The sequence below is a fragment of the Myotis daubentonii genome, chromosome 6, assembly GCF_963259705.1.
Source record: "Myotis daubentonii chromosome 6, mMyoDau2.1, whole genome shotgun sequence".
In the NCBI taxonomy this organism is placed as follows: Eukaryota; Metazoa; Chordata; class Mammalia; order Chiroptera; family Vespertilionidae; genus Myotis; species Myotis daubentonii.
The window spans coordinates 91,921,619-91,941,245 of record NC_081845.1 but is presented as its reverse complement, the minus strand read 5'-3'; the positions used below and the strand labels follow the sequence as shown (position 1 = coordinate 91,941,245).

General features: G+C 49.6%; 1 protein-coding gene across 1 annotated transcript in view; it reads right to left on the bottom strand.

The window, feature by feature from the left end:
• Positions 1-8,594: 8,594 nt before the first annotated feature.
• The window catches only part of PPIL1 (peptidylprolyl isomerase like 1), a 29,417-nt gene continuing 18,384 nt past the window's right edge, over positions 8,595-19,627 (bottom strand). Inside the window, exons 3-4 of the mRNA XM_059701841.1 lie at positions 10,528-10,596; positions 8,595-9,759 (exon numbers count right to left, since the gene is read on the bottom strand). Coding sequence (XP_059557824.1) covers positions 9,539-9,759; positions 10,528-10,596 — 290 coding nt within the window. The 3' untranslated portion in view covers positions 8,595-9,538. The remainder of the gene's footprint in view (positions 9,760-10,527; positions 10,597-19,627) is intronic.

Below are 19,627 nucleotides of genomic sequence, written 5' to 3'. Positions count from 1 at the left end.
GCTCTCCGCATCGCTAAGGAGAGGAAAAGCACCAGGCCCCCGCAGCAGCTGCTGCCTCCCGCCAGGCGCCCTGTGCACGCTGCCCTCGGGTCCTGTCGGAGGCAGGGGACGGCAAGTGGAAAGGGACACAGAAGAGAGGAAGGAATGTGGATGGGACAGGGGCGTGGGGGCTGCCCATACTGCACCTTAGAACAAACTAGAAGAAGGTGTTCTTTGCTCTGGGTAAATGCAACGTGTGGGGCAGAGTGCGGGCTGGAATGGGGCCTCCCCTTGCTCCCTGGGCAGTCGTCCTTGTGCTGTGAGCACCCTGCACACCATCCATGGCAGCCCCGGAGAGCAGGAAAGACAGAGGGCACGACGGAACCTGAAACCACCCGATAGTGGGAAGTGGTGAGATGCAGTGTCTGATTCCGCCCATTAGCAGAAATGCTAGAAGGGGCTTGGTTGGAGACCATCTGACTAATCCCGTTCTTTTACTAAAAAGCTTAGAGCGATGCACTCCAGATCACCCGACTCTTCCCTTGATAAGAAACTCCACTAATAGCAGCAGGTCAGGTACCCAGAGCAGTGAGGACAGACAGGTGTGGGAGAAGCCATGTGCTGTTGGGTAGAGGAAGAGCCAACAGCCGACCACAGGGCTCTCCACACACCTGGGCCCCATTCCTCCTGGAGGGGGCAGTCTCGCTGCCAGGTGGTGCCCCACCATCCCAACTGGAACCCCACACGGCCCCTCCCTTCCTCTTCTTCCAGATCAGAGCACCAGCCAGCTCGGTCCATGCCTCATCTGGACAGAGGGAAGCCCTTCCTACTTCTGGTATCTGCCTCTCCCACCCTCGCCCGCTCTCGCATCTGTCTGAGGCCCAGTGGCCACTGGCTTCTTCTCTCACCTCTCATGCCCGCCTTTGCCTTCCGGCAACTCATGTTTTTCCAAGACGGCGAGGCCTCCCTGCCCTTACATCGGCTGCTGGAATCTTCACACCAACCAGGGCAGGCTGTGGCACTCCCATGCCTGAGACCCTCCCTGGCTCCCGTCCCGCTCTTCCCCTGACCTCTCTCACTTAATCCTGTCTTCCTCTGCCCCTCACTGTCCACTGGGGGTGGAGCACTGGCTTTGTTTATCTCCTAGGAATGTGTAGATAATGGTTGTTGTCTGGTCCATCTTAAACGTGGGAAGTAGCTCAGTACCTTAACGTGCCCGGCGCACACAGGTAAGTGGCAGTGATGGGATGCAAACCAGGACTCTGCGGGTCCAAGGCCGCTGGTGGTGACCGGTACCTTGCTGCTCCTTCCAGTCCTCACTCAGGGCCTGTCCAGGAGCCTCAGTGTCCGCCATTAAGGCCCAGGCCCCGACCCTCACAAGTCCACAGGGCCCAGGCCAGCACCCTGTGATCTGTGCTCAGTGCCTTGACCTTCCACTTGGCACTATGTCCAACATGGAGGTCACAGTCTGTCACCACCACCACCACCCCCTGCCCCACACCTCCCCCCCCCCACACACATCACACCCCGCATTTAACCCAGCATTTAGCATGGTGTTGTTAGCTGTGGGATTAGAAACCTTAGTGCTGCCGAGGACTTTAAAGATAATCAGCTCACCTGGATTCTATAGATCTGGAAACGGAGTCCTAAAGAGGGAGAGAAATCTGCCCAGTTACTTTGCTAAGAAGCAGCAACTACAGATAAAAACAAACAGGAGCTCCGATTAAAGCAGCCTCTGGATCCTTTCTGCTCTGCAGCTCTTTCAAGGGATGGGCCCCCTTAAATTTCTGCTGTGCCACCTCTGGGCCTTCCAGTCAGCGCCGAGGTGCCTATACAGCTCCCCACCCCCACCGCCGGCTTCTCACCAACGGGCACCAGCCACACTGGTTGTCTGGCCTTTCCTCCTGCCACTTCTCACTGCCAGGCCCCAATCCCACCCATCCATCTCCCAGGTACCGTCTCTTCAAAGAAGCTAGTCTGAATTCTCCCTCTGACTGTATCTCCTTCCACTGAATCCCCAAAACACTTCTCTTAGGTAGATTTCTCCTCTTCCCCCCAGCAGGGTGTACCCTGAAGACCTTGGTCCTGCAAAGCCTGGCCCTTCCCAGGCCTCAGCCCCCCTCTCTTGTAGCCAGATTTCATTACATCTGAATAATTACCCCCCAGTCAGCCAGTCTGCTCTTGGGCCTCCTGAACTCTCTCTCTCTCCACTTGATATAAGCCCATTTCCTCTTGTTTGGGCATCTTGGGAAATATAGGAGAGGATAAGTCCTCACATTTCCTTAGGAGCGTAAAAGCAGAGTCCCTCCCTGAAGGCCCAGCCTCCCACCAACACACTTGCCGCCTCCCTGATTGGCCTGCTCAGGCCTGGGTGCGATGGAGAGCTGACTTCACCTGGGAGGCCTTGACCAATTCTAGTCCCAGAAGCCCCTCCCTTTCCTCCCCTGCCACAGGTGCTGGGAGGCCTAGGTCTCCAGACTTCCTGCCCCTCCCCACCTGGGCTGATGGGTGGGAGTCGGGGGTCACCCCAGCCCTCAGATTCTGTCATTGCTTCTCCTTAGCATCTCTCCTGGCTGTACCTGCACTGGGGCAGCCCAGAAAGCCACTGTGGGTGAAACACTTTTTTTCCCTAATCCTCACCCAAGGACATGTTTTTATTGGTTTATTTAGATGGGAAGTGGGGAGAGAGGGTGAGAGAGAAACATTGATCAGTTGACTACTGCATGTGCCCCGACCGGGGCTCAAACCTGCAACCTAGGTATGTACCTTGACCAGGAATCAAACCCGCAACCTGTTGGTGTTGGAAACTACGCCCCACCATCTGAGCCACCGGCCAGGGCTGAAACACTTGTTTTAAGCTCTAACATCATGTTCATGCCAAGCTGCCTGCCCTGCCCCCGAGCGCCTGCGTCTCAGTCTCAGCCGGCCGTGACTTCCTGGCTTTCTTACCTCTGCCCCCCCCCCCCCCCCCGGCACTGGAACCGGAGCTCATCAGACACACTTCCCATATGGCCTCCCCCACCCCTGGCTAAGGAAAGTTGCCCTGATTACGGAAGCATGTGTCCCCAGTTCTCTGATAATCTATCAGGAAGGAGCCAGGGCGAGGTCAGGGTTGGGCTGTGGGAGCTGCTGCTGACAGCCTCAGGGCGGCCTGCCCGCCTGCCTGGGGGCACAAGGCAGAGTGCAGGTGTCTTTCCGCTCATGTAGTGACTTTGAACCCCTCATTGTATCTCTGCTCCTCAGCTTCCCCCAGCTTTAAAAATGGGGATAATAATACCCATATCACCATCCCCTCCAAGTGGTATGAGATGAAGGTGTGCTGGGAGTTACCTGGAAGAAAAATAGCATTAGGAAATTGTCCAAGTTTAAATATACACATTTTTTAAATATATTTTTATTGCTTTTAGAGAGGAAGGGAGAGGAGGAGAGAGAGAGAGAGAGAGAGAGAGAGAGAGAGAGAGAGAGAAAACCATCAACGATGGAACCATTGGCTGGCTGCCTCCTGCACAGTTGGGACCAAGCCCACAACCCTGACCCGGGAATTTAACTGTGACCTCCTGGTTCATAGGTTGACGCTCAACCACTGAGCCATACTGGCCAGGCAGGAAATCATCCAAGTTTAGACCAGAGGGATCCCTCTTGTCTGGGCCCCTCATTCTGCAGATGGAAGAACGGAGACTTGGGAAAGGTTGTGAAGGTCAAACAGTGATCTGGCTTGAAAACCAGTTTCCATATTTTCTGGGCTGGAGGGGGCAGCAAAGAAAGGTAAGGAAACCACTCCGGTGGGAGTTCAGGGAATGACAGGGTGACAGCAGCCCCGAGCTCGAAGCTCAGCCCTGCCCCGGGAGCCTTCATGAAACGGACACTGTGCGGCCTGTGAATTCACAGGCCGTCGGAGAGGACCAAGAGGGATACGCGGACCAGCCTGGCACCCGCTGTGCTCGCGTCTCCAGTTCCTCCCCTCTTGTTTTATCTTTAATGGCATCACAAATGCTTTCAAAAAGGGAGTCACAAAGAAAATCATTTTCTCTTGGAGCCGAATGTTGCCAAAAGACAATTGTGGGCCTCGGATTCCCTGCCCTTGGGGGCCTTTCTTACACGGTGAATGTGAAATGGCCATTTTCCCCGTCAGCGTAATGAGGGAGCAGAAATATTGCTTCTCCCGCCCCCGCCGCCTCTGCCGTGCAGTGCAGCTTCCTCGCAGGTACCGGGCGGGCGGGCGGGCAGCTTCTAATGGAGCTGCGGCCAGATCCTCCCGGAGAGGAAAGTGATTTCTATGCGATTAGCTGAGTGGTGAGGCTAATAGTTATGATCCAATAAACACACTGATTAGGGTCATTTGTGCTCCCTCCCTCCCCGCTCCGTCCGGCGGGGCCAGGGCAGGCCTGGTGCAGGCTCTGCTTGGAAGCACCTGGGAACAGCCTGGGCTGGGGCCTCCCGGAGGCTTGGCCTGGGGACGCCTGGGACAGAGCAGTTGGTCTGCCAGCCCAGCCTGCGAGGCAGGAGATTCAATTCTAACCCCGGCCCCACCACCGGATCATTTTTCCTCTGCACATTTTCCTCCGTGTATCAGAGGAGGAGATACAGGGGCTGAACTTGGGGTGCCTTTTACTAGCTAAGCAGTCCTGTACAAGGCTCTGTGCCACTTGCTTTTGGTCCTCAGTTTGCTCACCTGCCAACCTCAGAGGGTGGTTTGGAGGATTAAGAGAAAAACTATATATTAGAAGGTTCTATGAACCATGGAACAGAGAAAGGGCAACAATAACTTGTTTTCTTATAAGTTTCCTTCTGGCTGACTTTCTCTGGTTCCATGAAAACATGGGCTGCTGCTGGGCACAAAAGAGGGGCTCCAGAGTTATCTATAACAATAAAAACCTAATATGCTAACAGACGAAGCCAGGGCTGCGAGGGAAGCCTGGATCCCGGGTGCCAGAGGGAAGCCAGTGCCAGCAGCCAGGGGAAGTAAGGCCTACTCTTGCACAAATTTCGTGCGTTGGGCCTCTAGTTGTTGAATAAAGGAATTCAACTGTGAAGTGGAACATTAAGCGGTTGGGGGGAATTGTCCCTTTATGATGAGGCATGCTACAGAATCAGGCCTGGTCGCACGGGCTCACCCCACCCCTCCATGAACGAGACTTCACCACCCGATCCAGTGATCCAGTACCCAGGAAGGGGCGCTGGCCGGCCTCCTGAAAGAGAGCACCTCCTCAATTCTGGCCAGAAGAAGTCTGAGTGGCTGGTTTTCTGCCTCCTAGGGTGGCAGGCCTGGCTTAGCATCATGGAAGGACAGGGTAGACTTCTGCCTTTTGAAGAAGCTGTAAGGCCAAACTGTATTCACAGTGGCCTCTAGTGGCCAATTTCCAAAATGCCATCCTAAATGGAGACTTGGCAGCTGAAGGAATCTTCTCAGAATGACCTAGATTTAGAAATTTAGGGTTAAAAAGGACCTAGTTCTGATCTTTGCTTGATGAACGAGTTCCAGAGGTAAAGTGATGTGCCCAAGATCACCTCTCTCTGTCCACAAACCTTGCCCCAAACTGGCCAGCTGTGGTTTCAGATGCAGTTAGAGATCATGAATTACCCGTTTGGAAGAACAAAGGAGGACCCAATTTCTAAGTCAGACCAGGGCAGCTCGGAGTGACACCCTAACTTGTTCTCTTCCCCTGCACTTTGCTTCTCTCTTATCTGTCAAAGAATGTTGCTAGAAGGCACCCTGTCCCGATATTTACCTAAAGAATTATGATCTACTCTACAGCAACAGGCTCCGAGGCCACCAAGTGATTTGGAGACGGTGAACTCCGCCACTTCAAAAAATGTGCTTTTCATTGCTTCCTCCTCCACGCGTTACAAGAATGTAGTGACGGCTCAGATTGGCTTGAGGATCTGGGATAGGAATCCTTCCACTTGGGCAGGGGGAGCTATTTTGACATTCTGGAGACACCATCCAAAAATAAGTCAGGCTGAGGGCTTCCAGGGGGCTAAAGCCTGGGTTTGGAGACGGGGTAAAGCTATTTCTGCAGGTGGATCGCAATCTTTTCCTGCCAGAGAACAATTTTTCATTGGATTCATTCAGCAGTAACTTTGAAGAATTGTGTGAAGTGCTGAGGGGACTCAGAGGGGAGTGAGGCAGGTCTCTGCTCTGAGAGGCGAGCCCAGAGGGAGGGAGAGGTGTGCAAGGTCAGGCTGCTAATGTTGGGATGAAGAGGTGGGTCAGGTGCATGGTGGTTTCAAGGGCCACTGGTAATTACAAGAGCAGTTTCCTAAATGCTGGTCCCTGTTCTAGCTCATTTATGAGGTTAGTACCATTATCCCCATCTTATGGGTGAGGAAACTAAGGAGCAGTGGCATCTGAGCCCCGCAGGGGTCCTCCAATGGCGTCATTGCTGATACCTGCTCTGCATGTCCTGTAATGTCTCCTAACCGTGCCATCTCACCCCTGCGGCACCCACACAGACCTGGCGTCCACCGGGTACCACAGTGGGAGCGAAGGCAGGCCACTGCTCCTTACAGTTCCACCGTAGCAGCCAAAGCCAAAAACGTACATCCTGGCTTTGAAGCTCTTCACTCTTCCAAGACTAACCCTCGTCTAGGAGGAGGATCGGGTTATGGTCCCAACTGCCCCATGCTCTTAGGAACCACCGCCGCAATTTCATGTTGGACCTAGGCTCTCACCACTCAAAGTGTGGTGTCTGAACCAGCAGTCACCACCTCCCGGGAGCTGCTAGAAATGCAGAATCTCTGGGTAGATGCTGAACCAGGCCTGCTTTCTCGCAGGCTCCCCCGTGGATCTTGTGTGTGGGGACAGTGTGAAAAGCCCTGGGCCAGGGCCCTTGCGGCCAGGCCTTCACAGTCTGGGTGCCAACTTCTCACCCAGCCACAGACACCTGTCTGAAGGCTTCTTTCATTGGCTTGTTTACTCACAACTTCAAGCATTCTCCAAATCTCCCAAGTCTGGAATCTCCTACCCTTCCCACCAAAGCTGTATTTCTCCCACCCCCGCTTACCTCCGGCGGTCCCACCACCTCTCTTCACTCATCTCCATCAAAGTTAGAAACTCATCCTTGCCTTCTCATAAGCCAGCTTGCCTCGATCTGAGATGTGACTGAAACGGGCTATCTCCCAGCACACCCACTCTTATGAGACTTCTCCTCACTGTACTTATCCTAGGAGGGTGTGGACACTCACAGGACACAGGGATTCATCAGGATTCCCTTAACCAAGCTCCCTTTACACAGAAACAGAAATTTCCACATCTCTGCCTACTGGCAGAATCTCGGAAATTGTGGAACAATTCCAGTTTCTCTTTGAGGTCACCGCCTTTGTGAAGACTGGTTCACACTCACGCGTGATCACCTCACATGATTGGCGTACCCCAGAAACAGGAGCTGTGCCTGTGCCCCTCTCTTCCCAGGTGTGCTCACAACCCACTCTCCTTTTCAAAGCAGCGGTAATGGGTTTCCGTCGCTCCCTGACCTGGTGGAAGCGGGAGTTGCAAGACTGTAATTCTGGGAGGTAACTGGACGAGTGTCTTATTCCTTGCTCTAGAGGTGGACCCAATTATGTCTGCCCAGTCCAGGCTGAAAGAAATGTATTTTTAACTTCCCAGAACAGTACTTTGCCCCCAAAACCATCTCTGGGAAGTTAAAAAGTCATTTACATTGTTTGTTATTGAGTGTTCCTTTTGTTTTAAAATATATTTTTATTGATTTCAGAGAGGAAGGGAGAGGAAGTGAGAGAGATAGAAACATCAATGATGAGAGGGAATCATTGATTGGCTGCCTCCTGCACGCCCCCTACTGGGGACCGAGCCCACAACCCAGGCATGTGCCCTTGACCAGAATCGAACCCAGGATCCTTGAGTCCATAGGCTGATGCTCTATACCAGTGGTTCTCAATCCTCTGGCCCTTTAAATACAGTTCCTCATGTTGTGACCCAACCATAAAATTATTTTCGTTGCTACTTCATAACTGTAATGTTGCTGTTATGACTCGTAATGTAAATATCTGATATGCAGGATGGTCTTAGGCGACCCCTGTGAAAGGGTCGTTCGACCACCAAAGGGGTCGCGACCCACAGGTTGAGAACCACTGCCTATACACTGAGCCAAACCAGCTAGGGCCCTTTTTTTGTTGAGAGAGGAGGAAGGGGAAAGGTCGAATATGGGGAACACTTGAGGACTAGAACCTTGTTTGGTCATTCCAGAGAGTAAACCACCATTTCCAAAATTCAGAGAGCAGGAAACATACTGAAACTACAAGCCCCTCTTCAATCAAGGGGCTACCACTTTAAGAGAGTCAATACCACAACACACACCCCCTCCGACAGGCAGGTGTATCTCTTGTTAGTTTGAGGGACAGCTCAGGTGTCGGCACATCCACCTGGTAATCGCCAGGGAATCCCTCAGACATGCTCATCGAGATCACCTAACTTCTCTCTTCGTTTCTGCCTTTTAAAATCAGACCTGCTCTCAAACAGGAGAAGTCCCCTGGAGATCACAAACCTACAATGATGTGAAATCTTGAAGATGAGCCTTAAAATACTACTTGAGATGGCTCAGAGGTTAAAATGGCTCATAGAACCTCATACAATATTTAAAATCAGACCACAGAAAAAATTTCAACCATCAATGGCATTTTATTTAGGAAGTTTCTATGTATCACACAGGTATTAACCTCTTTTTTCTCATAATCCCCTTAAAAAATACAGAAAGATTAAAAAACAAACAAACAAAAAGGCCCTTAACATATAAAATCTCGGTTTCTCTAAAGTCTTAGGTTTGTTTAAAAAAAGGTAGTGGCACTTCTCCTTTATGAGAAGAATTCAGTCTTTTCCTAGGCTCACTAGATTTCTACTCTTTCCTGGGCAAAAAATGGTCAACGCTTCTGCTTGCTTTTAGTAAATTCATTTCTTGATTATTACACATTAGCATTCCCCACTGACACCTTCTTAGACACTTGATTGTTGGATGCATTTCTCATTTGGCAAACAGCCAGTGTGGCTTTGCGTGGGATGTCTAAGTGTCAGGAACAGCAGTGTTGATGTTCTGCTTTTGAGGGGGAAATATATATAGCGACGCAGACATTCCCAGGAAGAACAAATGTAGGAGACTGAAAAGGGTGTGCAGAGTGCAGAGGGCTGACAGGCACTGCGTGGTTTGAATTCTGTGGCCGTCAGCCACCGAAGACTGCAGTGCAGGCCAGAATATAAATCTTCGCAGAAAGAAGTTTGGCTGGACCCTGAAATGGCAGAGCTGGCCTCATGTTGTCCAAGGGTACCAGACAGAGGCACACAAGACGCAGTGTGGGTCGTCTGCAGTGAGCAGTAGCCTGTGTGATCATGCATGGGCAGTTCTGGAAATGCCCTGTCAACCGAGGCTCCGGGAGAAGCGACAAGAAGCATCCTATTACAATACACTTCCACCTCTAACTCACCCAAGCTCCCAGGCCTCCTTGGCTCCGTGATTCACAAGGCCAAAATGAAGTTCAGAGGTTGTCATTTAGGTCGTCACCCGGAAACCGGTTCGCTGGGCCATTTCAGAAGACCTGGACAGCAGCAAGGCTACCCAGAAGGGTATGCCTTGATGATCTTCACGTCGTCCACAGGGCGGTCCTGGGAGTTTGTTTCCACCATTCCTACTCGATTCACCATTCCTATACCCTGGCACACGCGGCCAAATATGGTGTGTTTGCCATCAAGCCACTGGGTGGGAGCCAGGGTCACAAAGAACTGGCTGCCGTTGGTGTCTGGCCCTGCATTGGCCATTGCAAGAATTCCAGCCCCTGGTGGGAAAAGGAAGAGAGGGAAGAGTATGAAAAACCCCCACGGCTCCAACCTGGTGCTGCTACACCATCGCAGGGATGAAAAGAAGCCAGACTTTGCTCTGGCCTCTCTCATCACCCCCCTTCCCCGGGGCAGGCTCTCTGCCCTTGCACAGAGGCCATCAGCTGCACCACCCGAGCCTCTTCGCCTGCTCCCCAGCCGCTGTCCATGATGATCCTCACTAACCACTGGGCTGTGCTGCCCCTCCCCTAAAAATCCAGCAAGGTCTCCTGCTTCTCTGCGGAAGCTTTTGTGTTGCTATAGTGTAAGAGCAACATTCAGCAAGCAGAGTCTAGACCAGCCGTGGGCAAACTACGGCCCGCAGGCTGGATCCGGCCCATTTGAAATGAATAAAACTAAAAAAAAAAAAAAAAAAGACCGTACCCTTTTATGTAATGATGTTTACTTTAAATTTATATTAGTTCACACAAACACTCCATCCATGCTTTTTTCCGGCCCTCCGGTCCAGTTTAAGAACCCATTGTGGCCCTCGAGTCAAAAAGTTTGCCCACCTCTGGTCTAGACACTCAGACCAGCACTCTGAATCGCTCAGGATGCTGAGAGGCGCCACTCTCTCTAATCCTCCAGGGCTCTCCGTGGCGCCACGGCAGGCAGCTACATGGCACCGTGCCACCATGCCAGGCTTTCACCTTGAATCACAGCCAAAAGAACGAACCTTCAAAATCCACCCTCCCTTCTCACCCAGTCCAGCCAGATTACATACTTACCCGTGAATTTCAAGTCTGGATGAAGTTCATCTTCAAACTGCTTGCCATAGATAGACGCACCACCTCGACCTGCCACATTGGAAGACGAGAAGCCAATCAGCCAGTCTCACATCCCCCCTCTCAGCAAGAACTATGCCCGGGGTCAAAGGATTTTTGGAGTAGAGGAAAGGAAAAGGCAGGGAGCAGTGAGCCCCAGCCAGTGTGCTGCAGCCACACAGCCCAGCAGCAGAACCAAGCACTACCCAGCACGTTCCAATCACTGGTTTCACTCAGGTAAGACATTTCTTTTCAAAATAACACCAACAGTGTTTTTCTCGCTTATTAAAGTTATACATGTTCGCTGTCAAAAATGTAGAAAACACAGAACACTATCGAAAGAACATTAAAGTGCCCTGTAATCTAACCATCTACAGATAATCACCATTCATAGTTTGATGAATTAAGATATTTGTTAAATTCTTAACGTTTTTATGAGTATTCAGACAGGAACGCTGAAGCCCTAACCCTTTGCTAATCAATCAGCACTTTCCTGCTGAGCTCAGATTTGCCCCTGAATCCCAATGGACCCAAACCTCCAGCAGCCATTTGTAATGGATCAGAGATGGCACACGAATTGAAAGCTATTTCCCTTAATCTAGATGAAGAAAAATAAGTCAAAGACATCTCGCTTAAGAAGAAACAGGAATGGTGGTCAGGGGCAACCTGGCAGGAAGGAGAGGCAGTGTGTTGCAAGGACACTATGAAGAAACACGGGGTTGGGAATGATTTGCTAGTGACCTCACCACCACCAGGTAGTTAGACTGTGTCTGCAGAGCTTGGTGCTGTGCTGGACACCCAGGTTTTGTTGTTAGAACAAAGTGATATGTTCAACCATCTGCCGTACTGAAGTACTTTGGTTTCTCCGAGTTGACCAGCCAAGACAAACCGTGAACACTGGGTTTACCAGCTGACTCTGCTTGCCCGGCAGCCAGAAAACAGCCCGCACCCAGGGAGCGCCCCTCCCTGCAGTCAGCCTGCTGGGAAAGTAGATGTGAAAGCGCCATGCCCACCCTGCAGGCCCCGGGCCTGGGCCATGGTGTTTCCATGGTGAAAATCCTTTGCTTTACCTTTTAGGATGTTCCACCACAGGGAGCCTGTCAGAGCCCCCGGTTCTTTGCGAAGAGGAACGGGGGTGATTCCTAACAGACTCAGAGGAAGCCTCCCACCTGGCCCAGGCTACCTACGCTTCTGGACTAAACTATGTAAAAATTCATTCCAAAAATTCTAACCTGCCAGTGTACCTCCAAACAGCTGTAACGTAGCCAATATGTTCTCTCTGACTGCGGAGTCCAGGCTCCTGTCTGAGGTTTGCGGGGAGGGGTGGTTAGCGGAAATGCTAGGGCTGAAGATGAGAGGAGAGGGTGTGGCAGAAAACGGTCCAGCCCACACCCAGGCCTGACAAGCCAGCTGGGGAGAATGCTCCAGAGCGCACTGTCCACCCGCGACTGAGCCTTGGAAGCGTGACCCCTGCAAGCCGGGGCTGCCAGAATGAAACGTCAAGGCCACTGAAACCCATCACATAAATGGCTCCACAAGCAAGAAGGGGATTTCAGGGGTCACAGACGCAGCCTGGGTGCAAAGTCATCCAAAGGAGATCAAAGAGCACCGAGCCCCTTTTTACTCTCTAGGCGCAGTCTGACCAGCGGCAGCGAGGCTGGGCCGCTGCAGCACATTTACCCATAACATGCTATTTTCATAACCTAAATCCACTCGGTAGGGTTTGTAACAAAATGTCATCAAGACAAATAATTCCAATCAAAACATTCCTTTGGGCATGTGGAACAGGGGAGCCCTGGTTGGGGGGCAGAGTGATGAATGAGCTCTCTGGTGCAGAGCAGGATGCACAGATGTCACTTACAAAGGATCACTTACAAAGCCGACGATGTTGCTGTCAGAAATGTGCTATGTGCCTGGCCTGGTATAGATACAGCAGAGACAGGCACAGACCTGCTTTCTAAACGCTCTACTCCCCAAGTCCTTTTATTCTTCTGTCTTCTCCTTTAAGCATTTATTCAATACTAGAGGCCCAGTGCACAAAATTCATGCCCCAGGGGGGTGGGAGGGTCCCTCGGCCTGGCCTGCGCCCTCTCGCAGTCCAGGACCCCTCAGGTGATGTCTGCCTGTGGGCCTAAGCCACAGGCAGACATCTCTCTCGCAGTCCGGAACCCCTTGCTCCTTACTGCTCGGCTCACTGCTCCTTAGTGCTGCGGTGGAGATAGGAGAGGCTCCCACCACCGCCGCTGCGCTCACCAGCCATGAGCCAGCTTCTGGCTGAACAGTGCTCCCCCTGTGGGAGCACACTGACCACCAGGGAGCAGTTCCTGCACTGAGCATCTGCCCCCTGGTGGTCAGTGTGCGTCACAGTGACCGTTTGTTCCGCTGTTCGGCTAATTTGCATATTAGGCTTTTATTACATAGGCTACTTAGTATTTCATCCATACAAGAAAATGCAAATAATATGACAAACAACTGTACATCTTACCCTTAAGAAACAAAATGTGGCAAATCAGTTAGACCCCATGCATACACACCCTGCTTCCCTCCACCCCCACTCTCCCAGGGAACCACTATTCTGACCAGCAGCTTGTTATTTCCATGCATTTTCTTCTTTACTATGTATGTATGCATCCCTTAAAAAATGTGTTGTTCTGCATGTTTTTAGGTTTAGAGAAGTGTATTATAATGCAGTCTTCTGCAATTAGCTTTTTTCTGTTCACCACAGTCACAGTCATGCACTTTGTTCCGTGCAGCTCTCTGAAATATTCATTGCACTGTGTGATTACACCGATCTTATCTTTTCTCATGTTGATGGCTCTTTAGGGTCTTCCCAATGTTTTCCTATTACAAAACACACTGTAGTAACCACTCTCTATGGCCCACAAACAAGTGCAGGACCTCTCAGAGACCACAGCTCGCTGGGGGTATATATGCAGGGTCACAGTCAGACTATTTCACCATTACTCCATGTGGGAAGCACGCCAGGTCCCCGGACAGTCAAAGCCAGTGGGAGCACAGAGGCCTTGTTATCAATACACCAGAATGGCCAACGGCCGCTCTGGGCATGAGCCTAATTGGAAAGTCGAAGGACTAGGAGCCTGGGAATCCTAATCAGGCCAAGATACCGTGAGTGGGTGCAAGGACACATGGTACACTGTGCCCGTCAGTAGCCAATAAGATTGATGTAACTACTGGCACAAAGCCTTCTTTGTCTAAATAGTATAAAAGTAGGTTACTAACCAGCTAGTCTGCTGGAGTATGGAGAGAGAGCAGCTAAGATGAAGTGTGAGAAGAAGTGTGCTAGAGAGAGAGCAGCAGGGCAGGAGAGACAGGAGAAGCTGCTGAGCCGGAGAGCTCAAGTACCGCTACGATGGGAGGCGGTGAGTCTAGAAGGCAGCGTGCGGCTGCTCAGATAATGACTGTGGGGACAGAGACTGCTGCTGCTTCTGTGGGAAAGGTATGTGTTCCAGCCGGTGTCCAGCTGCCTGCCTGTACGGACCTTGCTGTGAGGACTGTTCTTGTCTGATGGCTCTGTGGCCACTGGCTTCTGCAATGAAGACTCATTCTTATACACCCACAGCCTCTCGTGGCGTCTCCGTCTGCCCCACCACCAAGAACTGACCTGAGGAACTTGGACTAAGTTCCCAACAGTTAGTACAGTGGGCAGGGTTCAAGGAGGAATCAGCCCTGATGTAATCAGATAGTATAATTTATTTATTTTTTATTTATTTAAAAAATATTTTTATTGATTTCAGAGAGGAAGAGAGAGGGAGAGATAGAAACATCAATGATGAGAGAGAATCACTGATTGGCTGCCTCCTGCACACCCACTACTGGGAATTGAGCCGCAATCTGGGCATGTGCCCTTAACTGGAATTGAACCTGGGACCCTTCAGTCAGCAGGCTGACGCTCTATCCACTGAGCCAAACTGACCAGGGCCAGATAGAAGAATTTAGAAGGATACATGGACTCACAGCCACTCAGAGCACCCGAGCTCGTGTAGGGCTCTGGCTTGTGCTCTGACACTCCATTTCCCAAATATCTTGCCAGAAGAGCCCCAATGTGCACCCCCACCCACAGTGCTCTCTCTTCCTCTTACTGCTCTAGGTTCTCTGGCAGCTTTCTAACATTTGTCAGTCTAACAGGCGTCTGATCGCTTGTGGGGTTTTAACCTGCGTTTCCCTGACAGAGGAAATGTGCATAATTTCAGTTTATTGGCCACTTAGCTTTCCTTCTCTGTGAACAGCCACTTTTCTAGTGAGTGGCTTGACATTTTAGAATTTATATGTATATTATATCATTAGGATTAGTATTCTGAATACGAATTCTTTTTCAGCTAATGCTTTGCAAATACCCTCTTCCAGTTGACTTTTTGCACTTTTGTATGCGGTCTTCTGATGCACATAAGTTTTTGCTGTTGAAATTCCTTAATCTTTTTCTTTATGACCTGTGCTTTTTGCTTCTTAAAAAAACATTTATCCAGCCAAAACCGGTTTGGCTCAGTGGATAGAGCGTCGGCCTGCGGACTGAAGGGTCCCAGGTTCGATTCCGGTCAAGGGCATGTACCTGGGTTGCGGGCACATCCCCAGTAGGAGATGTGCAGGAGGCAACTGATCGATGTTTCTCTCTCATTGATGTTTCTAACTCTCTATCCTTCTCCCTTCCTCTCTGTAAAAAAATCAATAAAATATATTTAAAAAAAAAACAAAAACATTTATCCTCAAGATTCCCGATGTCTTTTCTTCCTCCTCCTGCTCACTGACTGTGAAAACCTCTTCAGACGAACTGGAGTGGCATCAAAGACACAGGGAATGGCCTCTAACCGTGGTGCCTGCTACCTGTCCCCACGACTCCGATGCCACAGCTGGTGAGACCGAGGTTAATACCCAGCCCCAAGCAGCCACAGGTAGGCCAGTCAGTGACCCATAAGGGGGCCCACGTGACAGCTCTGTCTGGGGCACTGCACACTGGAAGGTGACGGACCAAGCCAATCAAAGCCTTTCTTCTGGGAAGGGAACCTCTCACAGACACTGCAGGCTGGCTGTCCTCTGAGCACCCCCATCGCCGTCACAGCCAGCCTCAACCTCAGAGACAAGGAAGGCGGGTATCAACCAGATGCCTTTGCAACAAGGGGTGGCCAGGTGACCCAGTTCTGACTTCTAACATAAACAGAAGCCTGCCGAGTAGACTCCCGGGAGAAGGACAGCTTTCCCGATAAAAAGGGACAAACACGCTCCTAGTCTTTCACCCATAGCTCTTTCCCCATCTTCCTTCTCTGAAAGCAGATGTTAGGAGTAGCAGCAACAGTCTTGCAAACATAAGACAAGTTTGAGATCAAAAGTCAAGACGCTAAGAACCGTGGAGTGGAAACACATAGCAGGCCTGGGTCCCTCACACTCTGCTGGGCAGCTGAACCAATGGCTGCAACTGCTTACTCCACACATTCCCATACTGAGAAAAACAAAAGCTCTTAGTTTAAGCCATTAGGGCTGAGTTTTCTGTGACTTGTAGCCAATGGCATCCCAAGTTGATAACAACCACTTTGTTAGTAACAGGAGGAAGGGGGAACTGACAAGTGCAGCTGCTGTTAGGGAAACCCGGGAAATGCCAAACACCAACACCAGATCTAACGTGGGAAACCACGCTGCAGTTCTCCCAGAAGCTTTGAATTCTTAAGATGTTCTCTCTTCCTCACTCGCCTTTGGGGTCAAGAGATCCAGATTTCGGTTCCAATTCCACCATTTACTAGCTGGGTAACTTTAAGCAAGATACTTACCCTCTCTAAGCCTCCGTTTCCTTGAATGCAAACAAGAATAGTAGTACTTATGTCTCATATGATTGTTATGAGAATTAAATAACGCAAGAAAGCCATGCAGTTCTACAGACAGTAGTAGTATCTGCCATGATGGGTTCCCTTTAACTGAGAGAACCTGAGCACTTTCCGTGAGAGGCAAAAGGAAGTCGTGACTTTGGGTTTATTTCAGTTCCTCCGTCCTCAAACCTCACCATCCCTCACTGCTCCTTGCTCTTTGTAACTTTCCTTCTTCTTTCACTGAGAAAAAGGTAAAAGAGACCTTTCACACGCTCACACGCCCAATTCACTTCCCTTCCTACATCTTACCGTTTCTTCCTACATCTTTCTTCCTCCGTTATTAATGCAGTATGAATAAATTGTTCATCTAACTATCTCACCACCACAAACCATTTACCTGCAATGAACTTTGCAGCTACAATTACCCCCTCTCCTGTATCAATTTTTCTTTCTAGTGGATCATTCCATCAGCATAAAAACATGGTATGAATATTTCCCACATTAAAAAGCAAACAAAAGAAAAAACTCCATCTCCTAGTATCTCCTCATTGTCTTGTATATCATTCACAGAAAAAGCTCCTCAAAAAAGCTGTCGTCACTTGGTGTCTCCACTTCCTCTCCTACCTCTTGAATGCTCTCCATTCAGACTTTTGCCTTCACCACTCCAACGAAACTGCTTCTGTCAAGGTCATCAGTGACTGCCACGCCCTTGAACCCAATGGCCAGCCCTCAGGCCTCAGCTTGCTTGATCCATAAGCAGGTCTGACAGCTGATGCCACCCTTCTTGAAACCCCACCTCACTGGCGGCTCCTCATACTTTACTGCTGGTGCTTTCTCCTCTGCCTGCTCTCCTTTCACAGTGTGAGGCCTGCACGGATGTGTGAAGAACTCCCCTCCCAGCCCTTACTCCCTCACCCCTTTATCTTTCACAGGTGTTACCCCAATAAACCTCTTCCATGCCTAACTCTGTTTTGGCATCTGCTTCCCAGAGGACTAGGACCCACAGAACCACGATCACCTTGGTCCAAACTACAAGTTCAAGCTTTGACAATGAAAGCTTCCAATTGGTCACCTTGCCTCTCCCTTTCCACACCAGTCGCTTCTCCACCTGGAGGCAGAGGGATCCCTTAAAAACAAGTCACAGTGTGGCAGTGATCTGCTCAAAATCCTCCCGTGACATTTCAACACTTAGGACAAAATCAAAGTCTTCAGCACAATTTACAAGACACCCCATGATCAGGGACTCGGCTAACCTTCAAAGTCACCTCCTGCCACTCTCTCCTCACTCACCTGCTCCAGGTACTGTCCTCTGGGCTGTTTCTGGCCAAGCACAGCCTGGTCTAAGGCTCTGACTACTGTTCCCTCTGAGTGTCCTGCCCCTGGCAGTCTCAGAGCTCACTACTTCCCTGTATTTAGAACTCTGCTCAAATGCACTTTATCCGACGAGAGGTCTTCCCTCATCACACTCTCCACAACAGCACCTCCCTCACTCTCTATCCAGTGGTTCTCAACCAGGGATGACTTTGCCCCCTAGGGAACTGGGTAATATATGGAGACATTTTTAGTTGTCACAGTGAGGGGTCGAGGTCAGGGATTCAGCTAAACATCCTACAAGGCACGGGAGAGCCCCCATCCCCCACAACAAAGACTTATCCAGCCCAAAATGCCAATAGTGCCAAGGTTGCGAATACCTGCTCTACCCCCTTATGCGTTATTTCTTCCATATCATGTCATGACCTGACAGTATATTATGTACTTATCTGCTCATTGTCTGTCTCTCACACCACAGTGAGCGCCACACGGCTTTCTTATTCACTATTGTGTCCCCAGCTCTTACAATGATGCCTGCACCACGGTAGGAGTCTAACAAACATTTGTTAAATGAATTAACAACCAAAATAAATAATAACTAAACTTTTTTGCACTCCTATTTGTATCCAGCCTGTGCAAACCATTTGATGAAGATCAGCTCATTTACTACTCACAACAACCTCCTGAGGTGCATATGACCACACTCCCCATTCATAGATAAGAAGGCTCAGCAAGGTCACATAACTAGTCTACATTTTTTTTTGTTTTGTTATTTTCAGCTTTAATATTTTGATACTTAAAAAATTTAAAGCAAAAGTTTATTGAGTGAAGTATTTTCTTTTTTATTTTTTTTTAATTAAATCTTTATTGTTCAGATTATTACATTTGTTCCTTTTTTTTTCCCCCCATAACTCCCCTCCTCCCAGTTCCCGCCCCACCCTCCGCCCTCACTCCCCACCCACTGTCCTCATCCATAGGTGCACGATTTTTGTCCAGTCTCTTCCCACATCTCCCACACCCCTTTCCCCCCCAAGAATAGTCAGTCCATTCCCTTTCTATGTCCCTGATTCTATTATAATCAACAGTTCATTCTGTTCATCAGATTATTTATTCACTTGATTCTTAGATTCACTTATTGATAGATGCATATTTGTTGTTCATAATTTGTATCTTTACCTTTTTCTTCCTCTTCCTCTTCTTAAAGGATACCTTTCAGCATTTCATATAATCCTGGTTTGGTGGTGATGAACTCCTTTAGCTTTTCCTTATCTGTGAAGCTCTTTATCTGACCTTCAATTCTGAATGATAGCTTTGCTGGATAAAGTAATCTTGGTTGTAGGTTCTTGGTATTCATCACTTTGAATATTTCTTGCCACTCCCTTCTGGCCTGCAAAGTTTCTGTTGAGAAATCAGCTGACAGTCGTATGGGTATTCCCTTGTAGGTAACTGAGTTTCTTTCTCTTGCTGTTTTTAAGATTCTCTCTCTATCTTTTGCTCTTGGCATTTTAATGATGATGTGTCTTGGTGTGGTCCTCTTTGGATTCCTTTTGTTTGGGGTTCTCCGCGCTTCTTGGACCTGTAAGTCCATTTCTTTCACCAGGTGGGGGAAGTTTTCTGTCATTATTTCTTCAAATAGGTTTTCAATATCTTGCCCTCTCTCATCTTCTGGCACCCCTATAATTCTGATGTTGGTACGCTTAAGCTGTCCCAGAGGCTCCTTACACTATCCTCGCATTTTTGGATTCTTTTTTCATTTTGCTTTTCTGGTTGGATGTTTTTTGCTTCCTCGCATTTCAAATCATTGACTTGATTCTTGCGCTCCTCTGGTCTGCTGTCGGGCGTCTGTATAATATTCGTTATTTCAGTCCGTATATGCTTAATTTCTAGTTGGTTCCCCAATATAAGATCGAGGGTCTTATTAGTTTTTGTGTAGATCTCAT